A 24,071-nucleotide genomic window follows, 5' to 3' on the forward strand; every position below is an offset into this window, starting at 1 on the left:
CACAGGGATATTTCCCCAAATTATAACTTGGTAAAACTGGCAAGAGGGGCTTAACACTTAGGCTTAGAGAAGGGAAAGCAAGAATGGAGGGTTAAACAATTGTTGGTTTGATTAAAAGGGAAAGATCCAAGTCAGATCAAATAGCAGCGCAGCTTTACTGGAGACTAAAATCCCCCCTCATAGCCACTGTAACCTGCATTAAACTACTGGCCGACTGATGGAATGATAGCATGTGTGAATCCCTACTGGTGGGGAAACACTAACAAGGGGCCAATAAGTGCCTACCTCAATGGATCTCAAGGTGTGAGGCTTGCTTAGCTTCAGAAAATACTGACAATCTCTTTCTTGAGAGGCAGAAAATGCATTCTTTCAGCAATGAGTTAAAGTTGGTGTTGTTTCCCATCCTCCAGTATTTGGTGTTTCCATTTGGGGGAGTGGAGAGGGAGGGAGCAGTTCTAATAGGTGCGTGTTCTTGTTGCTGAGTCACTAAATCATGTCCGACTCTTTGTGACCCCATGGACTGCAGCATGCCAGGCTTCCCTGTCCTTCACTATCTCCCAGAGCTTGCTCAGATTCCTGTCCACTGAGTCGGTCATGCTATCGACCCATCTCATCCTCTGTCACCCTCTTCTGCTGCCTTCAATCTTTCCCAGCATCAGGGTCTTTTCCAACAGGTGAGTGGTGCTATCCTATTCTTTTCATCTGTAGTTCCCTTACTGTGTATGATGTGTATCATGCTTGTGTCAACTTAGCTATTATTAGCTGTATATCATCTTTGAAACCACATGGCCCACTTGTCCAAAATACACCCCAGAGATGACCGGCTGTACTCCTCCTGGACAGTTTAAACTGCCTCAGTGGAGCATTCAGGCACTGGAAATAGGATTCCTTACAACTTCCTCCACCTCGTGGATGTGTTTTAGTCACAGTCGGTATGTTTTAACATTGGACCAAAACCTTTCCTTGAAGACAGGCTACTGCCTCTTCTGTGGCTAAAGTCCTTTTGGAAAAGATTATCCCTATCCGGGGAACTCCTCTCAAACTTCAGAATGATTGAGGCCCCCATTTTACTGGTCAGTTACTTCCACAAGTCTGCACTGTTTGGCTAGTTTTACAACACTTTCACAGTGCTGACCAGCCTCACTCCTCTGGTTTAGTCAAATGCACTAACAACATTATTAAGACTCAGTTGGCAAGATTTGTGGAGGCCCTCCAATTACCTTGTCCAAAAGCATTGCCTTTCGGTCCTTCTGAATCACAGATCCACTTTGTTTGGAACGCATAAACTCTCACCCTTTGAGACAGTCATAGGATAGTCACTTGGCTCCTGCCTCTTTGGACCCACCACTGAAAAAAGGAAAGGTCCTCTGATATTTCAACACACCTTGCAACAGGGACGTTACATCTATTGGCAAAAACACTTCCAGAAGGAGTCACCTCTACCTTGCTGGGAAGGCCCCTATCAGGTACTGCTAGCCAGCCCTTGTGCAACCAAGCTCCAGGGAATAGACTCTTGGACTCACATGACACATTTAAAGAAAGCACCAATCCTGACAGGACCTGCACAGTACCTAGTGATCTGAGAGTTGAGGTTTTCTGAAGTGGAAGCAGACATGATATCTGACAAGACAGCCTTCCCAGGATATTCAGAGTACATCTCTTGAAAGTTTGTCTGCCAAACCTCTGATGGGGGCACAATGCTTCAGGTGATCTCCGGTGTCTATGATCTTGAAAACATGAACTTTAGAGAAAAAGTACCTGAGGGTTCTCCCTCTGGCCCCTCCTTCTTACTCTAAAGTGACTTCAATACACTTCCAAACTCTGCACTTTCACTCTAACATGGGATGCTATGCCCAGGAGAGGTCTTTCCAGGCATGGGGGTGTGGCAGTGGCGCGGGGGCGGGGGGGGGGGCGTGTAAGGAAGGTGGTCAGGGGTTGGCAAAAAGCTGCTGAAACTGAAAAAAATCTAACTCTTGATCAATGATGCTTTCAGAGAAAGATTTTGGTCAAAGGGATGAAGGGTAAAAATTAATAAAAAGACACTTCCATTATGATAGAGTTGGGAGGCCAGAAGAGAGGGCTCTCAGACATGACACCAGAACCCAGCAGGAAGAAGAAATACTTCCTCTTCTTGAATGCTAATAGCTTAGCCAATGAGATACTGTCAGGACTCAGCAAATGAAGAGCCACCATACTTCAAAACCTCAGTCTTCCATGGACACTTTGCCTAGTGCAGCCTTCCTAACCTCCCCATTCTTTCAAAGAGTTATCTTCTCCCTGTTAGGGAAGCTTGTGTGTGGCTCACCATGGTTGTAGACCCCGAATTGTAATTCTCTGTTGATCTAGAGTAAACTCATTTATGGTGGAGAAACCCCTGGCAGTCTATTTGTTTTAGGTCAACATAATCTTAACACTAGTCTGGATAAACATGTACTACATTAGTGTCCTCTCAGCACTGGCATTCTAGGCCTGGCAGCCTTCAGAAGGGAAACAAAAACAAAACAAACAGACAAAACCCACAGCAGGTTTCTTTGATTAGGTTTTCAAATCAGCCGGCTGTCATCTTGCCTCAAGTGACACAAAATGCCTGATCCACACAATGAGCTCCCCGGGGGTCGGAAGAGGACCAGAGATTTGTGAGAGAATATTGAACGAGTGCCCTTAGAAGGCTGCGAATCTCCCCAACCAAGGAAGAGGGCTGGAACGTGGGTCCCCTCAAGCAAGCAAGAGGGTGCTCAAGGCCCTTTCCTAGAGCTTCAAGTGTGCCACCTTCTCCACCATGAAGCAGGAGGTACTATGATGTGGTGGCAGGAGGCTGGGGTGGAGTGCATTTGCCCCACCCCCCCACCCCACTCAAGCTACGTCAAAGACCCACCCCGCCCCCACCCCTCAAGAGCTCACCATCACCATGGCAGCCATTGTTTGGTCCGCGTCCCCGTCGTCTCAGGAGATGCCACAGGCCTCTCCAAGACTCTCGGACTAAATCCAGAGAGCCCTTGGCCCTAACCCACAAACCTCCCAGAGAGAGGCTCCTGCCTCCAGCCCGAGCCCCCTCCCACCCTTCCAACCTCAGAAGGACAAATTTCCTTCTGATTCTTGGACAAAGGAGATCAAGGACGATCTGATGAGTGAGGCGGGAGAGCCCACCCTCAAGGACATGGCCACTTCCTTCTGCCCTTACGTGGCGTGGAAACCCCTGGCATCCTTGGGAGGCGGAGACCAGACCCTAGGCCTAGACACAGGCCACCTCAGCGGGGATGGGATCCCCAAAACCACCACCAGGGGCGCCAAGGGAAAGGCGCCTAAGAAGGTCATTGCTAAGAGGGTCCTAGGCACTGTCGTGTGGTTTAAGGATAAGAAAGGGTACGGCTTCATCAGGAGGCACGATACCCAGGAAGATGTGTTTGTTCACCATACGGCCATCACTGGGGAAACCCCCTGCAAGTACCGAGGCAGCGTGGACGACGGCGAGACGGTGGAGTTCGACGTGGTGCAGGGTGAGCGGGGCACCGAGGCCGCTAAGGTGACTGGGCCAGCGGGCGTGCCACTTAAGGGAAGCTGCTACACTGCCCACTGCAGCAGCATCCACCGGGGCTTCAGCATCCACAGCCACGCGCCTCCACCTCGAGGTTCCAAGAGCACGGAGGGCGACGCTGATGAACGCGAGGGCAGAGGCAAAGGCTTCACTGCGGCCCAGGGCCTCAGACGCCCTCTCCCTGGCCACTCCCAAGACCAACGACTGAGGCGTTTCCCGCCCTCCCGCAGGGCACCATCTGTGACCCGCCACCCATCGATCCTGGCTACCACCAGCGGCCCCCAGTCCGACTGGCAGCCTGGGTCCACCCCCACCACAAGGCAAGAGGGGCATCCTCGGCGGGGTCGGGGCCCCAGCTACCTGCTGAGTCGCCCTAGGGGCCGAGGCATCACTCCTGGTCCAAGACACTCACCAGGCATCTCGGAGGAGCTGGAGGCAGAGCACAGCGAGAGCCGGCAGGAAGCCAGCGGCAATCCGCCACAGAGGCCCCCTCCACGCTATGGATCTTGCCGTCCCAATAACCCGCGCCGCCTCCCGCAGCAAGTGCCTGGCGCCCAGGGACAGAATTCCGACCGAGGAGAGGGCAAGATCAGGAAGAGCGCCACTGAAACACCAGCTTCTGTCGCTGTGGCCAAGAAGAACGACGCCCCTGAGGAGGAGAACCCCTCGGTCATGGATGCACCCTCTGCCGCCCGGGCCTAGTCACAGCTCGGCTTGCTCCCCAGGGACTCCCCTGTAGCCCTGGGCTACGGGTGATGTCCCCTTGAGGAGCTCAGTCCAAACATGCACACAGATTGTTAGATTTGGGCCCTGAAAAAGATACATGCCCTTTACCCAAGGTGAGAAGATAAATTACAAGATCTATATAATTCTAAATTCCCTCATATCATCTGCTTTGGTAGTTACCCTACACACACACTCACACACACACTCACACACACATGCACACACGCACAGAAACACACACTTCTGAACCTATATCTTTAATAGTCTGACCAGGACCACACCTATTATTCTGCATCTCCAGGTGAATTTGTTGAAATAACCTTAAAAAACTGTGTTTTATTTTTAACCAAAAAAAAAGAAAGAAAGAAAGAAAATGAAGATTATCTGAAACTAGAGATGATGTCACATTGCTCACCTGGCTTGTATTTTAACAATAAAACATTTCATGTTGCCTTTAGCTCTTATCACTGTTGTCTGAAATTTTTTAAAGCCTACTAGCCCAAAATTCAGAGAAGGCAATGGCACCCCACTCCAGTACTTTTGCCTGGAAAATCCCATGGATGGAGGAGCCTGGTAGGCTGCAGTCCATGGGGTCACTAGAGTCAGACACGACTGAGTGACTTCACTTTCACTTTTCACTTTCATGCATTGGATAAGGAAATGGCAACCCACTCCAGTGTTCTTGCCTGGAGAATCCCAGGGACGTGGAAGCCTCGTGGGCTGCCGTCTATGGGGTCGCACAGAGTCAGACACGACTGAAGCGACCTAGCAGCAGCAGCAGCCCAAAATTGTATTGAGAGTCCTTACAATCTTTATCTTTAGAACGAGTTTTAGCAAAGGTCATACATATTGATTTCTTCACAAGTCATGAATTTAAGACTAATTCTGGACTTAACAGATTGAACATCTCAGGTTGTTCTAAAGGGGAACAATGCATGAAGAAAGATGTATCCTGATCTCTTTCATTTCCATCCTCTTCCCCTGTCTTGGAATTAGAACAATAAGTCAGAAGAGTGGGGCCCAACTACCCACACTTACTCCTTTGCTAGTACTCTGTGTTTTGCAAGCAAAACATCATGACTAGTAAAACTGTGGCTCTCTGGAAGCAGAATTTGCCTCTTTCAAATTTTTTTTTTTTTTTAAGGGACGTGATCTAATACCATTGAACCATAAAAATGAAAATTGGCATGAGGGACTGGGAGCGGTGGACAATGAGGAGATGCTCATCCAAGGGTACAAACTTTGAATTGTAAGATGAGTAAGTTACAAGGACCTAAGGTACAGCATGGAGACTATGGTTAACAGTACTGTCTTGTATACTTGAAAGATGCTATAAGAATAGGTCATTAATGTTCTCACATAACAACAAGAAGAAAATGTTAATTATGTGAAGGAAGGATGTGTTCCTTAACCTTACTATGGCAAGGTTTTTCAATATGCACCTGTGTGAAAATTATCACATTGTACCTCTTAAACTTACACGATATCACCATAAATCTGTGGGGGTGAACCTGAGGGAAAAAAGAAAGGAAGCAAGTGTAATTTTTGTTGTGAGCAAGGAAGCATCACTGGAGCTGAAGAGAAACATGTAGTCCATAATCTTCATCTGTGCTTCCTGGTTGAGCTCTTCCAGGGGGCCTGTGGAAGATTCCTGGAAGGCTGAGCAGGAGGTGCAGTTCAGTCCACCTCATTCCTATCAAACAAAGAAGCTCTGATTGGGAGTGTCATTCCTATCCTAGTCTTTATTTGAACATGTGGTGGAGCTGATGAATGGGAGGCAGGAGTTGGGTTTGGAAGTGGGGGAAATGAGCCATAGATACTTGAAACCAGCAAAGGTCTTTAAATCCTCATGTTACAGATTAAGGAAATTGGATTATAAGTAGCAAGATCCAAATACATTTCTCATTTACATGTGGAGGCATTTTACACCACATTAAAAGCTAGCCTAATGTATTTGGAGAGGAAGTATTCAATCATTCTTTATGGTTATATATCCAAATCCATTCACACAGAAACAGTAGAGGTACTTCATTCAGAGAATATTTGAGTGCCCTCCTGTGCCAGACACTCTGCCAAGCACTAGGAACTGCGTCATAATGAAGATGGCCCCTTATCTCAAGGAGCCCACAACCTAGTGCAGATGAGATAAAACTGACAGTGGCTACACCATGGAGCAAGTGCTCTGGGGGAGTTAGCACAGGATGTGAAAGGAAACACAAGTGAGGCATTTTGTGGCAGGGTTAGTTCCAGGTTGAAAAAACCACTATTTGGGCACTTGAATTTAAAATTATACCTAGCAACTACCACAAAACTCAGATTTGATAAAGCCATCTCGACACAGAGCTAGAGGTTGTTCATCCAGACTCCTAGCCCAGTGCACTTCCCAGTATACCAGCTGACTTCTTCAGAGACTAGCAGAATGAATCAAAAATCATTAAGCATAAGAATTTATACAGAAACACATCACCAAGTGAGAATAGAAGAGGACTCAAAGTGAGACTAAACTTGTTATAATTAGGAAAGAGTTCAGGTCCCTCCAGGAATCTTTTTTACATCAAATAACAGACCCAGATAGGGTGCAGGGAAATGTCTTCTATATATATACAAGGTTGGGTTCATAGGCTTCAATTTCTTCTGTGAGGTATGAGCATCCGGAGACAGTAGATTGGTCAGCCTGGCCATGGAGGCTTCGCTTTGGCGGAATGGAGGGCATAAAGACAAGACTAAGGAATCGTGAATTTCCCCTGCTCACAAGGTGCCTGACAGGAATAATTAGCAGAAGTTGACCTGGTGATTGCTGACTGGGGGAGGCGGGTGGTTTAGAGTAATGGAGAACTGAAGGATATAGAGCGTGGTCACAGAGGTATTGATACATATCTAGGGATGACTATAGCTGGCAGCAGGAATGTTCTGCTGTTTCCCAATTGGTCCAGGACTTACAAAAATTCCAGAAAAATATCTACTTCTGTTTCATTGATTACACAAAAGTCTTTGATTGTGTGGATCACAACAAGCTGTGGAAAATTCTTTTTTTTTTTTATTTTTAAAACGTTATAATATTGTATTAGTTTTGCCAAATACCGAAATGAATCTGCCACAGGTATACCTGTGTTCCCCATCCTGAACCCTCCTCCCTCCTCCCTCCCCATACCTTCCCTCTGGGTCGTCCCAGTGCACCGGCCCCAAGCATCCAGTATCGTGCATTGAACCTGGACTGGTGACTCGTTTCATACATGATATTATACATGTTTCAATGCCATTCTCCCAAATCTCCCCACCCTCTCCCTCTCCCACAGAGTTCATAAGACTGATCTATATATCAGTGTCTCTTTTGCTGTCTAGTACACAGGGTTATTATTACCATCTTTCTAAATTCCATATATATGCGTTAGTATACTGTATTGGTGTTTTTCTTTCTGGCTTACTTCACTCTGTATAATAGGCTCCAGTTTCATCCACCTCATTAGAACTGATTCAAATGTATTCTTTTTAATGGCTGAGTAATACTCCATTGTGTATATGTACCACTGCTTTCTTATGCATTCATCTGCTGATGGACATCTAGGTTGCTTCCATGTCCTGCCTATTATAAACAGTGCTGCGATGAACATTGGGGTACATGTGTCTCTTTCCCTTCTGGTTTCCTCAGTGTGTATGCCCAGCACTGGGATTGCTGGATCATAAGGCAGTTCTATTTCCAGTTTTTTAAGGAATCTCCACACTGTTATCCATAGTGGCTGTACTAGTTTGCATTCCCACCAACAGTGTAAGAGGGTTCCCTTTTCTCCACACCCTCTCCAGCACTTATTGCTTGTAGACTTTTGGATCACAGCCATTCTGACTGGTGTGAAATGGTACCTCATAGTGGTTTTGATTTGCATTTCTCTGATAATGATTGATGTTGAGCATCTTTTCATGTGTTTGTTAGCCATCTGTATGTCTTCTTTGGAGAAATGTCTATTTAGTTCTTTGGCCCATTTTTTGATTGGGTCATTTATTTTTCTGGAGTTGAGCTGTAGGTGTTGCTTGTATATTTTTGAGATTAGTTGTTTGTCAGTTGCTTCATTTGCTATTATTTTCTCCCATTCTGAAGGCTGCCTTTTCACCTTGTTAAAAGTTTCCTTTGTTGTGCAGAAGCTTTTAAGTTTAATTAGGTCCCATTTGTTTATTTTTGCTTTTATTTCCAATATTCTGGGAGGTGGGTCGTAGAGGATCCTGCTGTGATGTATGTCAGAGAGTGTTTTGCCTATGTTCTCCTCTAGGAGTTTTATAGTTTCTGGTCTGACATTGAGATCTTTAACCCATTTTGAGTTTATTTTTGTGTATGGTGTTAGAAAGTGTTCTAGTTTCATTCTTTTACAAGTGGTTGACCAGTTTTCCCAGCACCACTTGTTAAAGAGATTGTCTTTAATCTATTGTATATTCTTGTCTTTAATCTATTGTATATTCTTGGCTCCTTTGTCAAAGATAAGGTGTCCATATGTGCGTGGATTTATCTCTGGGCTTTCTCTTTTATTCCACTGATCAATATTTCTGTCTTTGTGCCAGTACCATACTGTCTTGATAACTGTGGCTTTGTAATAGAGCCTGAAGTCAGGTAGGTTGATTCCTCGAGTTCCATTCTTCTTTCTCAAGATAGCTTTGGCTATTGGAGGCTTTTTGTATTTCCATACAAATTGTGAAATTATTCGTTCTAGCTCTGTGAAGAATACCGTTGGTAGCTTGATAGGGATTGCATTTAATCTATAAATTGCTTTGGGTAGTATACTCATTTTCACTATATTGATTCTTTCAATCTGTGAACATGGTATATTTCTCCATCTCTTAGTGTCTTCTTTGATTTCTTTCAACAGTGTTTTATTATTTTCTATATATAGGTCTTTAGTTTCTTTAGGTAGATATATTCCTAAGTATTTTATTCTTCCCATTGCAATGGTGAATGGAATTGTTTTCTTAATTTCTCTTTCTGTTTTCTCATTATTAGTGTATAGGAATGCAAGGGATTTCTGTGTGTTGATTTTATATCCTGCAACTTTACTATAATCATTGATTAGCTCTAGTAATTTTCTGGTGGAGTCTTTAGGGTTTTCTATGTAGAGGATCATGTCATCTGCAAACAATGAGAGTTTTACTTCTTCTTTTCCAGTCTGGATTCCTTTTATTTCTTTTTCTACTCTGATTGCTGTGGCCAAAACTTCCAAAACTATGTTGAATAGTAATGGTGAAAGTGGGCACCCTTGTCTTGTTCCTGACTTTAGAGGAAATGCTTTCAATTCTTCACCATTGAGGATAATGTTTGCTGTGGGTTTGTCATATATAGCTTTTATTATGTTGAGGTATGTTCCTTCTATTCCTGCTTTCTGGAGAGTTTTTATCATAAATGGGTGTTGAATTTTGTCAAAGGCTTTCTCTGCATCTATTGAGATAATCATATGGTTTTTATTTTTCAATTTGTTAATGTGGTGTATTACATTGATTGATTTGCGGGTATTGAAGAATCCTTGCATCCCTGGGATAAAGCCCACTTGGTCATGGTGTATGATCTTTTTTAATGTGTTGTTGGATTCTGATTGCTAGAATTTTGTTGAGGATTTTTGCATCTATGTTCATCAGTGATATTGGCCTGCAGTTTTCTTTTTTTGTGGGATCTTTGTCAGGTTTTGGTATTAGGGTGATGGTGGCCTCATAGAATGAGTTTGGAAGTTTACCTTCCTCTGCAATTTTCTGGAAGAGTTTGAGCAGGATAGGTGTTAGCTCTTCTCTAAATTTTTAGTAGAATTCAGCTGTGAAGCCGTCTGGACCTGGGCTTTTGTTTGCTGGAAGATTTCTGATTACAGTTTCGATTTCTGTGCTTGTGATGGGTCTGTTAAGATTTTCTATTTCTTCCTGGTCCCGTTTTGGAAAGTTGTACTTTTCTAAGAATTTGTCCATTTCTTCCACGTTGTCCATTTTATTGGCATATAATTGTTGATAATAGTCTCTTATGATCCTTTGTATTTCTGTGTTGTCTGTTGTGATCTCTCCATTTTCATTTCTAATTTTATTGATTTGATTTTTCTCCCTTTCTTTCTTGATGAGTCTGGCTAATGGTTTGTCCATTTTATTTATCCTTTCAAAGAACCAGCTTTTGGTTTTGTTGATTTTTGCTATGGTCTCTTTTGTTTCTTTTCCATTTATTTCTGCTCTAATTTTTAAGATTTCTTTCCTTCTACTAACCCTGGGGTTCTTCATTTCTTCCTTTTCTAGTTGCTTTAGGCGTAGGGTTAGGTTATTTATTTGACTTTTTTCTTGTTTCTTGAGGTATGCCTGTATTGCTATGAATTTTCCCCTTAGGACTGCTTTTAAAGTGTCCCATAGGTTTTGGGTTGTTTTGTTTTCATTTTCATTAGTTTCTATGCAAATTTTGATTTCTTTTTTGATTTCTTCTGTGATTTGTTGGTTATTCAGCAGCGTGTTGTTCAGCCTCCATATGTTTGAATTTTTAATAGTTTTTCTCCTGTAATTGAGATCTAATCTTACTGCATTGTGGTCAGAAAAGATGCTTGGAATGATTTCTATTTTTTTGAATTTACCAAGGTTAGATTTATGGCCCAGGATGTGATCTATCCTGGAGAAGGTTCCGTGTGCACTTGAGAAAAAGGTGAAATTCCTTGTTTTGGGATGAAATGTCCTATAGTTATCAATTAGGTCTAACTGGTCTATTGTATCAATTAAAGTTTGTGTTTCCTTGTTAATTTTCTGTTTAGTTGATCTATCCATAGGTGTGAATGGGGTATTAAAGTCTCCCACTATTATTGTGTTATTGTTAATTTCTCCTTTCATACATGTTAGCATTTGTCTTGCATATTGCGGCACACCCGTGTTGGGTGCATATATATTTATAATTGTTAAATCTTCTTCTTGGAGTGATCCTTTGATCATTATGTAGTGACCACCTTTGTCTCTTTTCACAGCCTTTGTTTTAAAGTTTATTTTATCTGATATAAGTATTGCTACTCCTGCTTTCTTTTGGTCCCTATTTGCATGGAAAATCTTTTTCCAGCCCTTCACTTTCAGTCTGTATGTCTCCCCTGTTTTGAGTTGGGCCTCTTGTAGACAACATATGTAGGTGTCTTGTTTTTGTATCCATTCAGCCAGTCTTTGTCTTTTGGTTGGGGCATTCAACCCATTTACGTTTAAGGTAGTTACTGATAAGTATGATCCCATTGCCATTTACTTTATTGTTGTGGGTTTGATTTTATACACTGTTTTTGTGTTTCCTGTCTAGAGAATATCCTTTAGTATTTGTTGGAGAGCTGGTTTGGTGGTGCTGAATTCTCTCAGCTTTTGCTTGTCTGAAAAGCTTTTGATTTCTCCTTCATACTTGAATGAAATCCTTGCTGGGTACAATAATCTGGGCTGTAGGTTATTTTCTTTCATCACTTTAAGTATGTCTTGCCATTCCCTCCTGGCTTGAAGAGTTTCTATTGAAAGATCAGCTGTTATCCTTATGAGAATTCCCTTGTGTGTTATTTGTTGTTTTTCCCTTGCTGCTTTTAATATTTGTTCTTTGTGTTTGATCTTTGTTAATTTGATTAATATGTGCCTTGGGGTGTTTCGCCTTGGGTTTATCCTTTTTGGGACTCTCTGGCTTTCTTGGACTTGGGTGATTATTTCCTTCCCCATTTTAGGGAAGTTTTCAACTATTATCTCTTCAAGTATTTTCTCATGGTCTTTCTTCTTGTCTTCTTCTTCTGGGACCCCTATGATTCGAATGTTGTAGCGTTTAATATTCTCCTGGAGGTCTCTGAGATTGTCCTCATTTCTTTTAATTCGTTTTTCTTTTATCCTCTCTGATTCATTTATTTCTACCATTCTATCTTCTAATTCACTAATCCTATCTTCTGCCTCTGTTATTCTACTATTTGTTGCCTCCAGAGTGTTTTTAATTTCATTTATTGCATTATTCATTATATATTGACTCTCTTTTATTTCTTCTAGGTCCTTGTTAAACCTTTCTTGCATCTTCTCAATCCTTGTCTCCAGGCTATTTATCTGTGATTCCATTTTGATTTCAAGATTTTGGATCAATTTCACTATCATTATTCGGAATTCTTTATCAGGTAGATTCCCTATCTCTTTCTCTTTTGTTTGGTTTGGTGGGCATTTATCCTGTTCCTTTATCTGCTGGGTATTCCTCTGTCTCTTCATCTTGTTTAAATTGCTGAGTTTGGGGTGTCCTTTCTGTATTCTGGCAGTTTGTGGAGTTCTCTTTATTGTGGCATTTCCTTGCTCTGTGTGGGTTTGTAGAGGTGGCTTGTCAAGGTTTCTTGGTTAGGGAAGCTTGTGTCGGTGTTCTGGTGGGTGGAGCTGTATTTCTTCTCTGGAGTGCAATGAAATGTCCAGTAATGAGTTATGGGATATCTATGGTTTTGGGGTGACTTTGGGCTGCCTGTATCTTGGAGCTCAGGGCTGTGTTCCTTGTTTCTGGAGAGTTTGCTTGGTATGTCTTGCCCTGAAACATGTTGGCCCTTGTGTGGTGCTTGGTTTCAGTGCAGTTATGGAGGCATTTGATGAGCTCCTGTCAATTAATGTTCCTTGGAGTCAGGAGCTCCCTGGAGTCAGGGTTTGGACTTAAGCCTCCTGCTTCTAGTTATCGGTCTTATTTTTACAGTAGTTTCAAAGCTTCTCCTTGTATACAGCACCATTGATAAAACATCTACATTAAAGGTGAAAAGTTTCTCTACCATGAGGGTCACCCAGAGAGGTTCACAGCGTTACATGGAGAAGCGAAGAGGGAGGAGGGAGTTAGAGGTGACCCGAATGAGATGAGGTGGAATCAATAGAGGAGAGAGTGGGCTAGCCAGTAATCTCTTCCTTATGTGCACTCCACAACTGGACCGCTCAGAGTTGTTCATGGAGTTATACAGAGAATAGAAGAAGGAGGAAGGTGACAGAGGTGGCCAGGAGGATAAAAGGGGGGAATGAAAAGGAGGGAGACAGATCCAGCCGGTAATCAGTTCCCTAAGTGTTCTCCACCGTCTGGAACACACAGAAATTCACAGAGTTGGGTAGAGTAGAGAGGGGTAGGGAGGAGACATAGGCGACCTGGTGGAGAAAAAGGAGAGTCCAAAGGGAGAGAGAGCAGTCAAGCCAGTAATCTTGCTCCCTAGTGAAAAACGGGTACTGAAAATTGAGTTCTTAAAGGTACAAAATTGGTAACAAATACATAAAAGCAAAAATTAAAAATCTGGAGTAGAGTTTGCAATATCAAAAATATGATGTTAAAGAAAAGAAGAACGAAAAGAAAGAAAAAACGAACAAACAAAAACAAACAAGGTCGCGAAAATTATAAAGAAAATATAGGTACAAAATTGATAACTAATACCAAAAAGCAAAAGTTAAAAATCTAGAGTAGAGTTTGGAATTTCAAAAATACAAGGTTAAAAAAATAAGAAGAAAAAGAAAGAGAGAGAGAAAAAAAAAACAAGCAAACAAGAACAAACAAAGTCGCATGAATTATAAAGAAAATACAGGTACAAAATTGATAACAAATACCAAAAAGCATAAATTAAAAATCTAGAGTAGAGTTTGCAATTTCAGATATACAATGTTATTTAAAAGAAGAAGAGAAAGAAACAGAGGAAAAGAAAAAGAAGAAAGAAAAAAGGGTCACAGAAATTATAAAAAAAAAAAAAAAACTATAGGTACAAAATTGATAACAAACACCAAAAAGCTAAAATTAAAAATCTAGAGTATAGTTTGGAATTTCAAAAATACAATGTTAAAGAAAAGAAGGGAAAAAAAAGAAAAGAAAAGAAAAAAACAAAGTCAAAAATATTATAAAAAATATATATGAAGTTTGCTTTAAAAAAAGAATAGGGTCTTCTTCTCTCTCTCTCTCTCTTTTTTTTTTTTTTGCAAAGTAATCGGTTATAAAAGTGAAAATTAGAGGAATAATAGAGGACTTAAAAATTTTTTTTAATTAAAAAAAAAGAAAGAATGATCGTAAAAATATATCTAGGACTTTCTCTGGTTTTGTTGTGAGTATTGTGGGTTCAGTTCATTTTTGGCTACTTCCTTGGTCCGACTTATATTTCTCAAGGTCTATAGGCCCCTTCCTATGTAGTTGGTACTAACCACAGGGTTTTAATCTATTGCCTGTAGCTTCCAAGTCGGTTCCCTCTGTTATAGCTTCTTCTGTTTGCTGGTCTCTTCAGTGTCTGGTTTCCGCCCTGACACAAAGGGGATGGTGGAGGACATTTTTTTTTTTTTGGCTGACTTGTTCAGTCGCGCTGTGGGGAGGGAGGGAGGGATGCTGCAAACAAATAACACTGGCGTGTGCTCGCAGTGCCTCAGCCACACTGGGTCTACCCCCCCATTCACAGCGCGTGTAGCCTCCCTGACCACGCTGCTCAGGCTCTGGGTTGTTCCGCCAGGAACCATCCGTGGCTGGCCCTGGGCTGCCTGCACTTCCCAGGTCCAAGCCGCTCAGGTTCAGGCACTTGGGTAGTCCTCAGAGGCACAGAGTCTCGGTTGGGCCTGCGTTTTGTGCCCTTCCCAGATCCGAGCAGCTCAGGTGATGAGGTGTTTGGCACGCGTGATTGCTGAGACTTATGCCTACCCGCTGCTCGGTTATCTAGGTGTGCAACTGGCGCACCTTCTCAGGCAGATGTTGACCGTCCAGACCCCCAAGAAGTTTTAGTTAGCAAAGAAGCCTGCTTACAGTTTTATAGATAATGTCTCTCTGGGGCTGCAATTGTCCCCTTCCAGCTCTGGCTGCCTGTCACCGGAGGGGGATGGTCTGCCGCCGGCTATCTCTGTTCAGTCCTTTGTTCCGTGCATGGGCCTGGCAGTGTCTTAGGTTAGGGCTGGCTTTTCTCGTGGTAAATACCCCACAGTCTGGTTTGCTAGCCCAAATTATTTCGCTCAGATAGCACTCGGGGTATTCAGGCCAGATCCTTGAGATGCAGCCCGCGCCACACCTCCCTGCCCAGCCCCTGCTTGCTAATGGTGGATGCAGGCATCTGCACTGCTTCTCCGCTGGGGGAGTTACCATAGGGCTTGCAATGTGCGGGTTTTAATTATTTATTTTTCCTCCCTGTAATGTTGCCCTCTGTGCTTCCAAGGCTCAGCACAGATTCGGCAGTGAGAAGGTTTCCTGGTGTTTGGAAACTTCTCTCTTTTTAAGACTCCCTTCCCGGGATGGAACTCCGTCCCTCCCTCTTTTGTCTTTTTTTTTTTTTTTTTTGTCTTTTATATTTTTTCCTACCTCCTTTCGAAGACTTGGGTTGCTTTTCTGGGTGCCTGATGTCCTCTGCCAGGATTCAGAAGTTGTTTTGTGGAATTTACTCAGCGTTTAAATGTTCTTTTGATGAATTTGTGGGGGAGAAAGTGTTCTCCCCATCCTACTCCTCCGCCATCTTCAGAGTAACAGTCGGAAAATTCTTGAAGAGATAGGAATATGAGATCACCTCACCTGCCTCCTGAGAATCCTGTATGCAGTTCAAGAAGCAACAGTTAGAACCGGATGTTGAACAATGGACTGGTTCAACATTGGGAAAGGAGTACCTCAAGGCTGTATATTGTCACTCTGCTTATTTAACTTATATATGTATATTACATCATGTTAAATGGCAGGCTGGATGAAACACAAGCTGGAATCAAGATTGCTGGGAGAAATATCAATGACCTCAGATATGCAGATGACACCACCCTTATAGCAGAAAGTGAAGAGGAACTAAAGAGCCTCTTAATGAAAGTGAAAGAGGAGAGTGAAAAAGCTGGCAGAAAATTCAGTAGTCAAAAAATTAAGATCATGGCATCCATTTCCATCACTTCATGACAAACAGATGGGGAAACACTGGAAACAGTGAGAGATTTTATTTTCTTGGGCTTCAAAATCACTGCAGATGGTGGCTGCAGCCATGAAAGTAAACAACGCTCATTCCTTGAAATAAGGAAAAACCTAGACAACATTTTTTTAAATTTATTTTAGTTGGAGGCTAATTACTTTACAATATTGTACTGGTAACATATTAAAAAGAAAGTAAACATCACTTTGCTGGTAAAGGTCCATATAGTCAAAGCTATGGTTTTTCTAGTAGTCATGTATGGATGATAGAGTTGGACCATATGGACGGCTGAGCATGAAAGAATTGATGCTTTCAAAGTGTGGTATTGGAGGAGATTCTTGAGAGTCCCTTGGACAGCAAGGAGATAAAACCAGTCAATCCCAAAGGAAATCAACCCTGAATATTCATCGGAAGGACTGATGCTGAAGCTCCAATACTTTGGCCACCTGATGTGAAGAGCTGACTCATTGGAAAACCCTCTGATGCTGGGAAAGTTTGAAGCAGGAGGAGAAGGGAACAACAAAGAACAAGATGATTGGATGGCATCACCAACCCAGTGGACATGAGTTTGAGCAAACTCGAAGAGATGGTGAAGGACAGGGAAGCCTGGTGTGCTGCAGTCCATGGGATCACAAAGAGTTGGACATGACTGAATAGAAGAACAACAACCAGGATTTAGGCATTGTTGTTGTTCAATCACTCAATGATGTCTGACTCTTTGTGACTGCATGGACTGTAGCATGCCAAGATTCCCTGTCCTTCACTATCTCGCAGAATTTGTCCATTGTGTCAATGATGCAATCCAATAATCTAATTCTCTGTACCTCCCTTCTCCCCCGGCCCTCAATCTAGCCTAGCATCAGGGTCTTTTCCAACAGATCAGCTCTTTGCATCAGTTGGCCAAAGTACTGGAGCTTCACCTGCAGCTTTGGTCCTTCCAATGATTATCCAGCACTGATTTCCTTTAGGACTGACTGATTTGGTTTCCTTGCTGTCAAAAGGACTCTCAAGAGTCTTCTACAGCACCATTCTTTTCCAGCATACTTCGAAAGCATCAATTCTTTCTCACTCAGCCTTCTTTATGGTTCAATTCTCACATATATACATGACTACTGGAAAAACCATACCTTTGACTATACGGACTTTTTTCGGCAAAGTGATGTCTCTTCATTTTAATATGCTGTCTAGGCTTGTCATAGATTTTCTTCCAAGGAACAAGTGTCTTTTCATTTCATTGTTTAAGGGTTTAGGCATACTTAAGTGCAACTTAAGTGGAAATACCAGTCCACCTTACTTGCCTCTTGAGAAACCTATATGCAGGTCAGGAAGCAACAGTTAGAACTGGACATGGAACAACAGACTAGTTCCAAATAGGAAAAAGAGTACATCAAGGCTGTATATTGTCACCCTGCTTATTTAACTTCTATGCAGAGTACATCATGAGAAACGCTGGGCTGGAAGAAGCACAAGCTGGAATCAAGATTGCCAGGAGAAATATTAATAACCTCAGATATGCAGATGACAACACCCTTATGGCAGAAAGCGAAGAGGAACTAAAAAGCCTCTTGATGAAAATGAAAGAGGAGACTGAAAAAGTTGGCTTAAAGCTCAACATTCAGAAAACCAAGATCATGGCACCTGTTCCCATCATTTCATGGGAAATAGATGGGGAAATAGTGGAAACAGTGGCTGATTTTATTTTGGGGGGCTCCAAAATCACTGCAGGTGGTGATTGCAGCCATGAAAGTAAAAGACACTTACTCCTTGGAAGGAAAGTTATGACCAACCTAGATAGCATATTCAAAAGCAGAGACATTACTTTGCTAACAAATGTCTGTCTAGTCAAGGCTATGGTTTTTCCGGTGGTCATGTATGGATGTGAAAGTTGGACTGTGAAGAAAGCTGAGCGCTGAAGAATTGATGCTTTTGAACTGTGATGTTGGAGAAGACTCTTGAGAGTCACTTGGACTGCAAGGAGATCCAACCGATCCATCCTAAAGGAGAACAGTCCTGGGTGTTCATTGGAAGGACTGATGTTGAAGCTGAAACTCCAATACTTTGGCCACCTCATGCAAAGACTTGACTCATTGGAAAAGACCCTGATGTTGGGAGGGATTGGAGGCAGGAGGAGAAGGGGACGGCAGAGGATGAGATGGCTGGATGGCATCACCGTCTCGATGGACATGAGTTTGAGTGAACTCCTGGAGTCGGTGATGGACAGGGAGGCCTGGTGTGCTGTGATTCATGGGGTCCCAAAGAGTCGGACAGGACTGAGCGACTGAACTGAACTGAAGCGCAACTTCAGTAGCCCAGCAGAAGCCAAAGAATACCACCAGGACTCAACAGAGAGATGCCTGGGCTGTCTCCAGAAAACTTTGATTTAAACAAAAACAAGAAGAAATATGTCCTTTATGCTAATCGTCTTTCCTTTCTTTCACTCCCAATTCACGTACCAGATATTACTTGGGTTTTTTTTTTTTTTTGTCTTAAAAATGTGAATTTTGCAGTTATCTTTGTTTCAGTCATTGAAAAGTGGCAGGCACCATCCTAAAGACTTTAAGAACAGCAGGCTTCCTTACATATCTTTGATTGGGAGGTTGTGTTCCAGGGAATGTGGGTAGGAATACTCTTTGTGCATTAGAATGTCACCCCAGCAGGCATATCCTCCATCCAATAAATTGCTCTATAGATATCTGTTAGGTCCAGCTTGTTTATATTACCATTCATGTTCTCTATTTCATAGTTCATCTTCTGACTAATCTTTCTAACCCTTATTGAAAGTGGATTAGTAAAGTCTAACAATTGTTGAATTGTCTATTTCTCTCTTCAATTCTATCAGTTTTTTCCCTCCATAAATTTTTGGATTGTTTTTTTATGTGCATATATAGTTTCTATGTCTTCCTAAAACATTTCATGTTGCTTTCATCTGTTATCACTCTTGTCTGAAATTTTTTAAAGCCCACTAACCCGTAATTGAATTGAGAGAGTCCTTTCCATCATTTTTTTTTGAATGAGTTTTAGCAAAGATCATATGCATTGATCTCCTTACAAGTCATGAATTTAAGACTAATTCTGGAATTACAGGTTGATCACTGCAGGGTATTCTAAAGGGTAAGAATGCATAAAAGTGACCAGATCTCTTTTATTTCATCCTATTCCTCTGTCCCAGAAATGTAGCAATAAATTCTCAGGGTACACCCAACTATCCCTGCTTACTGATTAGGTAGACAAAAGACAAAAAGAAAAACTGAGCAAAACATCATGGCAAGTAAAAAACTTGACTCTCTGTGAGCAGAATTCTCCTCTTGCATTTTTTAATGGACTGTAGCTAATACAATTTAAGTACATAAAATGAGCATGAGAGGCTGGGGGTGGTGGAAAATGAGAAGATGCTCATCAAAGGGTACAAACTTTCAGTTGTAAGATGAATTAGTTCTGGGGACCTAATGTACAGCTTGGGGACAGTGAGTGTCTGTGAGTGAAAGTGACAGTTGCTTAGTCCTGTCGGACTCTTTGCGACCCCATGGACTATACAGTCCATGGAATTCTCCAAGCCAGAATACTGGAGTGGGGAGCCTTTCCCTTCTCCAGCGGATTTCCTGACCCAGAACTTGAACCAGCGTCTCCTACATTGCAGGTGGATTCTTCACTGGCTGAGATATCAAGGAAGCCCATAGTTAACAAGTACTATGCTATAAGAATAGAGCATGAATGTTTTCACCATGACAACAAGAAAATGCTGTTTATCTGTGGTAAAGGATGTGCTGATTAGTCTTATTGAGGGGAACATTTTATAATATATACTTGTATAAAAATTATAACATTGATCATCTTAAACTTACACTATATCTCAATAAATCTGAGGAAAAACACTGAAGGAAAAAAGTGAGCATAGAAGCAGGTATAATTTTTGTTGTGCCATTTCTAGCATTACCACCAGTTGCCAAGACAAGTTTCTGTTTCTGCACTGTGGACACAAATTTCACAAGATCTTTCTCAAGCTGGGTTAAGGTACTGAACGTAGAGTTTCTGTTTGGGGAGGCATTTTTATTTTTCTTTCCAGTAGAGTGAAATGGACAGCCACAAGAGCAGGAGGAGTCTGCATCTTACTCTCGTCATGGTCTCCTGGAAACTTCAGTATAATGTACTTGATAAAGAGGAGAAAAAACCAGTGTGACTTGCTCCCAAGGCAGCCTTGGGCGTGCTCTGTTAGGTGCTGTGGAATTCAAAAGTATCTTCTGCAGGGCACCTTCTGCAGGAGTAATTCAGCTTCATATCTCAGACAAGAAAACAGAAAGGCGTAAAAAGAAGAGACACACATAGGCAAGAAAAAGAACCACTTTAGGGACCAAATAGTGAGCAGAGAGAAAGTGACTCCTGGTGTGCTGTTCTTCACTGGCACCTGGAGACTGAGAACCAGGCAGGGCTGGGACCTTGGTGATGTTTCAGAGGGCCCCTCCTGCCTAGAACACACCTGGTCATTGTGATGACTTCAGGGCAGAAGATATGAGGTTTGCTGGGGTCAACTGGAAGTAGGGTTTAAAGGGAACTGACAACATTTCCATCAGCCAATCGAAAAAGAAGTATGGAGTGAAAGAATGTCATCTCCTTGCCAGTGTATTCTTTCTGAACCTGGTACTTTACTGGGTGTGTGGATCCATCTTCTCTTTTTATTTTTCCATTTGTTGAATCCAGATGCTGTGGTGAGCAGAGCAGACCCATGGGCATGGGCACCTGCAGAGCAGAGAGCCAAGTGGGAAGAAAGATGTTAACCCAGAGGCCACAAACTAGGAGCCAATGATGTGTCTTGTGGCCTACAGTGTTCCTAGAAATGACTGTGCTCAGTCTTAAGTCCTTTCTGATTCTTTGCCACAGCATGTAATGCAGTCTGCCAGGCTCCTCTGTCCATGGTATTTCCTAGGCATGAATACTGGAGAGGGATGCCATTTCCTTCTCCATGCATAAAGGACTTTTGAGGGCAGTGAAACTGTGTTGTTTAATGTTATGGTAAATACACGACACTACGTATTTGTCAAAACCCATAGAACCTTACAGCACAAAAAGTGAATCAATGTATGTATATTAAAAATAACATTTTGACATCAAGAATCGAATGCAGAATGTGACTGAACAATCTAATTATTTTAAAAATGTATGAAACCAGCTCAGTAAGAGCCACTGGCTTTAGTACCTTTGGGAATGAATGGATTTGAAGACTAAAAGCAAAAGAGAAAAGCACTGCAATCTAGTTGATAGTGTTCCTTCTCCTAGGGGTACATATTTACAATCCTGACACTGTTATACATGTATACCTGAACAATTGAATAGCTGGCATGTGAGTATACATACATATATTTGTTTGTTCTCTTACCTGAAAGGGTCTAAAAGAAATGACACTCCCTAAATCTTAAAGAAACAATGATGTAGAAGGAAGAACAAATCTTGGTTCCCAATACTGTTTCCAATAAAAGAAACCAGGCTTCTTGGAGAGATGACTGACTGTAGGGCTCAGAAAGGAAACATAGAATAGGATTCTGGAGGATCATGTTAAAAAGGAAGTGCTAAAATATAAAAGCCCCTCATTAATGGGTTTATGTCAAAGAAGACAGGAATGAGTTTTGAATGGGCAAAACTATAACAAGATCAGCAACATAATAAATTAAATAAGTCACCTTTTTTGATTTTATTTCAAAATATAAAATAAATATTTATGAATCCATACTGACATAATTAAATGTTTGAAAGCACATGAGAGAATACACCAATTTCCCATGCAGAAAAATTACAGATAAATGACATAGGTAATTTGTTTCTCAGGGAGATGGAGTGAAACTTCTTATTCCTTAAATTTGAATTACTCATAGTGACTTCCTTCCAAAAAGAAAAAAAAAAAAAAAAAAAGAACAACAATATGGAGGGGGTGGAAAAGAGTAACTTGAGAGTGGAATAATCTGACAAACACTACTTCAGCTAGGTGGTCAAGGTCAACATTAAAAGGGATAAGACATGTTGACAGTATCACATGATGAAAAGGACACTAAGCATCTGCCCTCTTCCTCCACCAAAATCCATATTCTAAGGCTAATAGGAAAATCATCAGAGAAATCCATGTTGAGGAACATTTTTTAAAAACCTCACTAGAACTCCTCAAAACTATCAAGATCATAAAAATGAGGGAAGATGTGAGAAACTGTCACATTCAAGATGAGTCTAAAGAGACATGACTACTACTAAATGCAATGTGAGATATGGGATGAGTTCCTGGAACAGAAATTAGAACATTAGGTAAAAACTAAGAATATCTTAGCAGGAAAAATCTTAGAAATGAAGAAGGCATTCTACTTAATAGCAATATGTGTGATATAAGGGATATTTTTTATATACAGGAACTATCTTTGCTTTTTGGTAAATCTAAAATTGTTCTAAAACTAAAGCTTTTTCACATGTCTGGTGGACATTGTCACATGGGTGCATCCTCTACAAGTGGTTGTGCTTTTCTGTACTTTCCTGTAAAGTATGGTATACAGTACAGTATAGAGTTATTGTCTATTATGTCTGCTTAACTCAAGTTTAGTTTGCTACATCCCCTACTTTAGGTGTGGTGTGTTTTTGTTTTCATTCTTCTCAAAGTACAGTTGACTCTTGAACAACAGGAGTGTGAACTGTGCAGATTCACTTATACAAAGATTGTTTTTTCAATAGTAAATACTAGAGCACTACACAATCTGCAGCTGGTTGAATCGGCAGAGGTTAACTCTCAGATGTAGAAAAACCACATAGATGGTGTGCCGACTATAATTTATATGTGAATTGATGACTGCAGAAAAAGTCAATGCCCTAAGCCCTGCCTTGTTCAAGGGTCAGGTGTATTGTCTTCTATTTTTTGTGATTCTTTCTTTGATCCTTTGATTATTTAGGAGTATGTTGCTTCAGTTCAGTTCAGTCGCTCAGTCGTGTCCGACTCTTTGCGACCCCATGAATCACAGCATGCCAGGCCTCCCTGTCCATCACCATCTCCCGGAGTTCACTCAGACTCACGTCCATCGAGTCAGTGATGCCATCCAGCCATCTTATCCTCTGTCGTCCCCTTCTCCTCCTGCCCCCAATCCCTCCCAGCATCAGAATCTTTTCCAATGAGTCAACTCTTCACATGAGGTGGCCAAAATACTGGAGTTTCAGCTTTAGCATCATTTCTTCCAAAGAAATCCCAGGGCTGATTTCCGTCAGAATGGACTGGTTGGATCTCCTTGCCGTCCAAGGGACTCTCAAGAGTCTTCTCCAACACCACAGTTCAAAAGTATCAGTTCTTCAGTGCTCAGCTTTCTTCACAGTCCAACTCTCACATCCATACATGACCACAGGAAAAACCATAGCCTTGACTAGACGGACCTTTTGTTGGCAAAGTAATGTCTCTGCTTTTGAATATGCTATCTAGGTTGGTCATAACTTTCCTTCCAAGGAGTAAGCATCTTTTAATTTCATGGCTGCAATCACCATCTGCAGTGATTTTGGAGCCCCAAAAAATAAAGTCTGACACTGTTTCCAATGTTTCCCCATCTATTTCCCATGAAGTGATGGGACCAGACGCCATGATCTTCGTTTTCTCGATGTTGAGCTTTAAGCCAACTTTTTCACTCCCCCCTTTCACTTTCATCAAGAGGCTTTTTTGTTCCTCTTCACTTTCTGCCATAAGGGTGGTGTCATCTGCATATCTGAGGTTATTGATATTTCTCCCGGCAATCTGGATTCCAGCTTGTGCTTCTTCCAGCCCAGTGTTTCTCATGATGTACTCTGCATAGAAGTTAAATAAGCAGAGTGACAATATACAGCCTTGACATACTCCTTTTCCTATTTGGAAACAGTCTGTTGTTCCATGTCCAGTGCTAACTGTTGCTTCCTGACCTGCATACAGATTTCTCAAGAGGCAAGTCAGGTGGTCTGTATTCCCATCTCTTTCAGAATTTTCCACAGTTTAT

At 42.0% G+C, this 24,071-nt stretch overlaps 1 protein-coding gene across 1 annotated transcript; it reads left to right on the forward strand.

The window, feature by feature from the left end:
* The first annotated feature begins 3,124 nt into the window (after positions 1-3,124).
* On the forward strand, positions 3,125-4,237 carry LOC139181558 (Y-box-binding protein 3-like). Its single transcript, XM_070785066.1, has one exon. The coding sequence runs from the start codon at positions 3,125-3,127 to the stop codon at positions 4,235-4,237; it is 1,113 nt and encodes a 370-aa protein (XP_070641167.1).
* The last annotated feature ends 19,834 nt before the right edge of the window (positions 4,238-24,071 follow it).

This window comes from Bos indicus, chromosome X, assembly GCF_029378745.1.
Source record: "Bos indicus isolate NIAB-ARS_2022 breed Sahiwal x Tharparkar chromosome X, NIAB-ARS_B.indTharparkar_mat_pri_1.0, whole genome shotgun sequence".
Classification (NCBI taxonomy): domain Eukaryota; kingdom Metazoa; phylum Chordata; class Mammalia; order Artiodactyla; family Bovidae; genus Bos; species Bos indicus.

Excerpts from the sequence above, each read along its gene's own strand:
- LOC139181558 (XM_070785066.1), top strand. The coding sequence starts at position 3,125 with ATGAGTGAGGCGGGAGAGCCCACCCTCAAGGACATGGCCACTTCCTTC.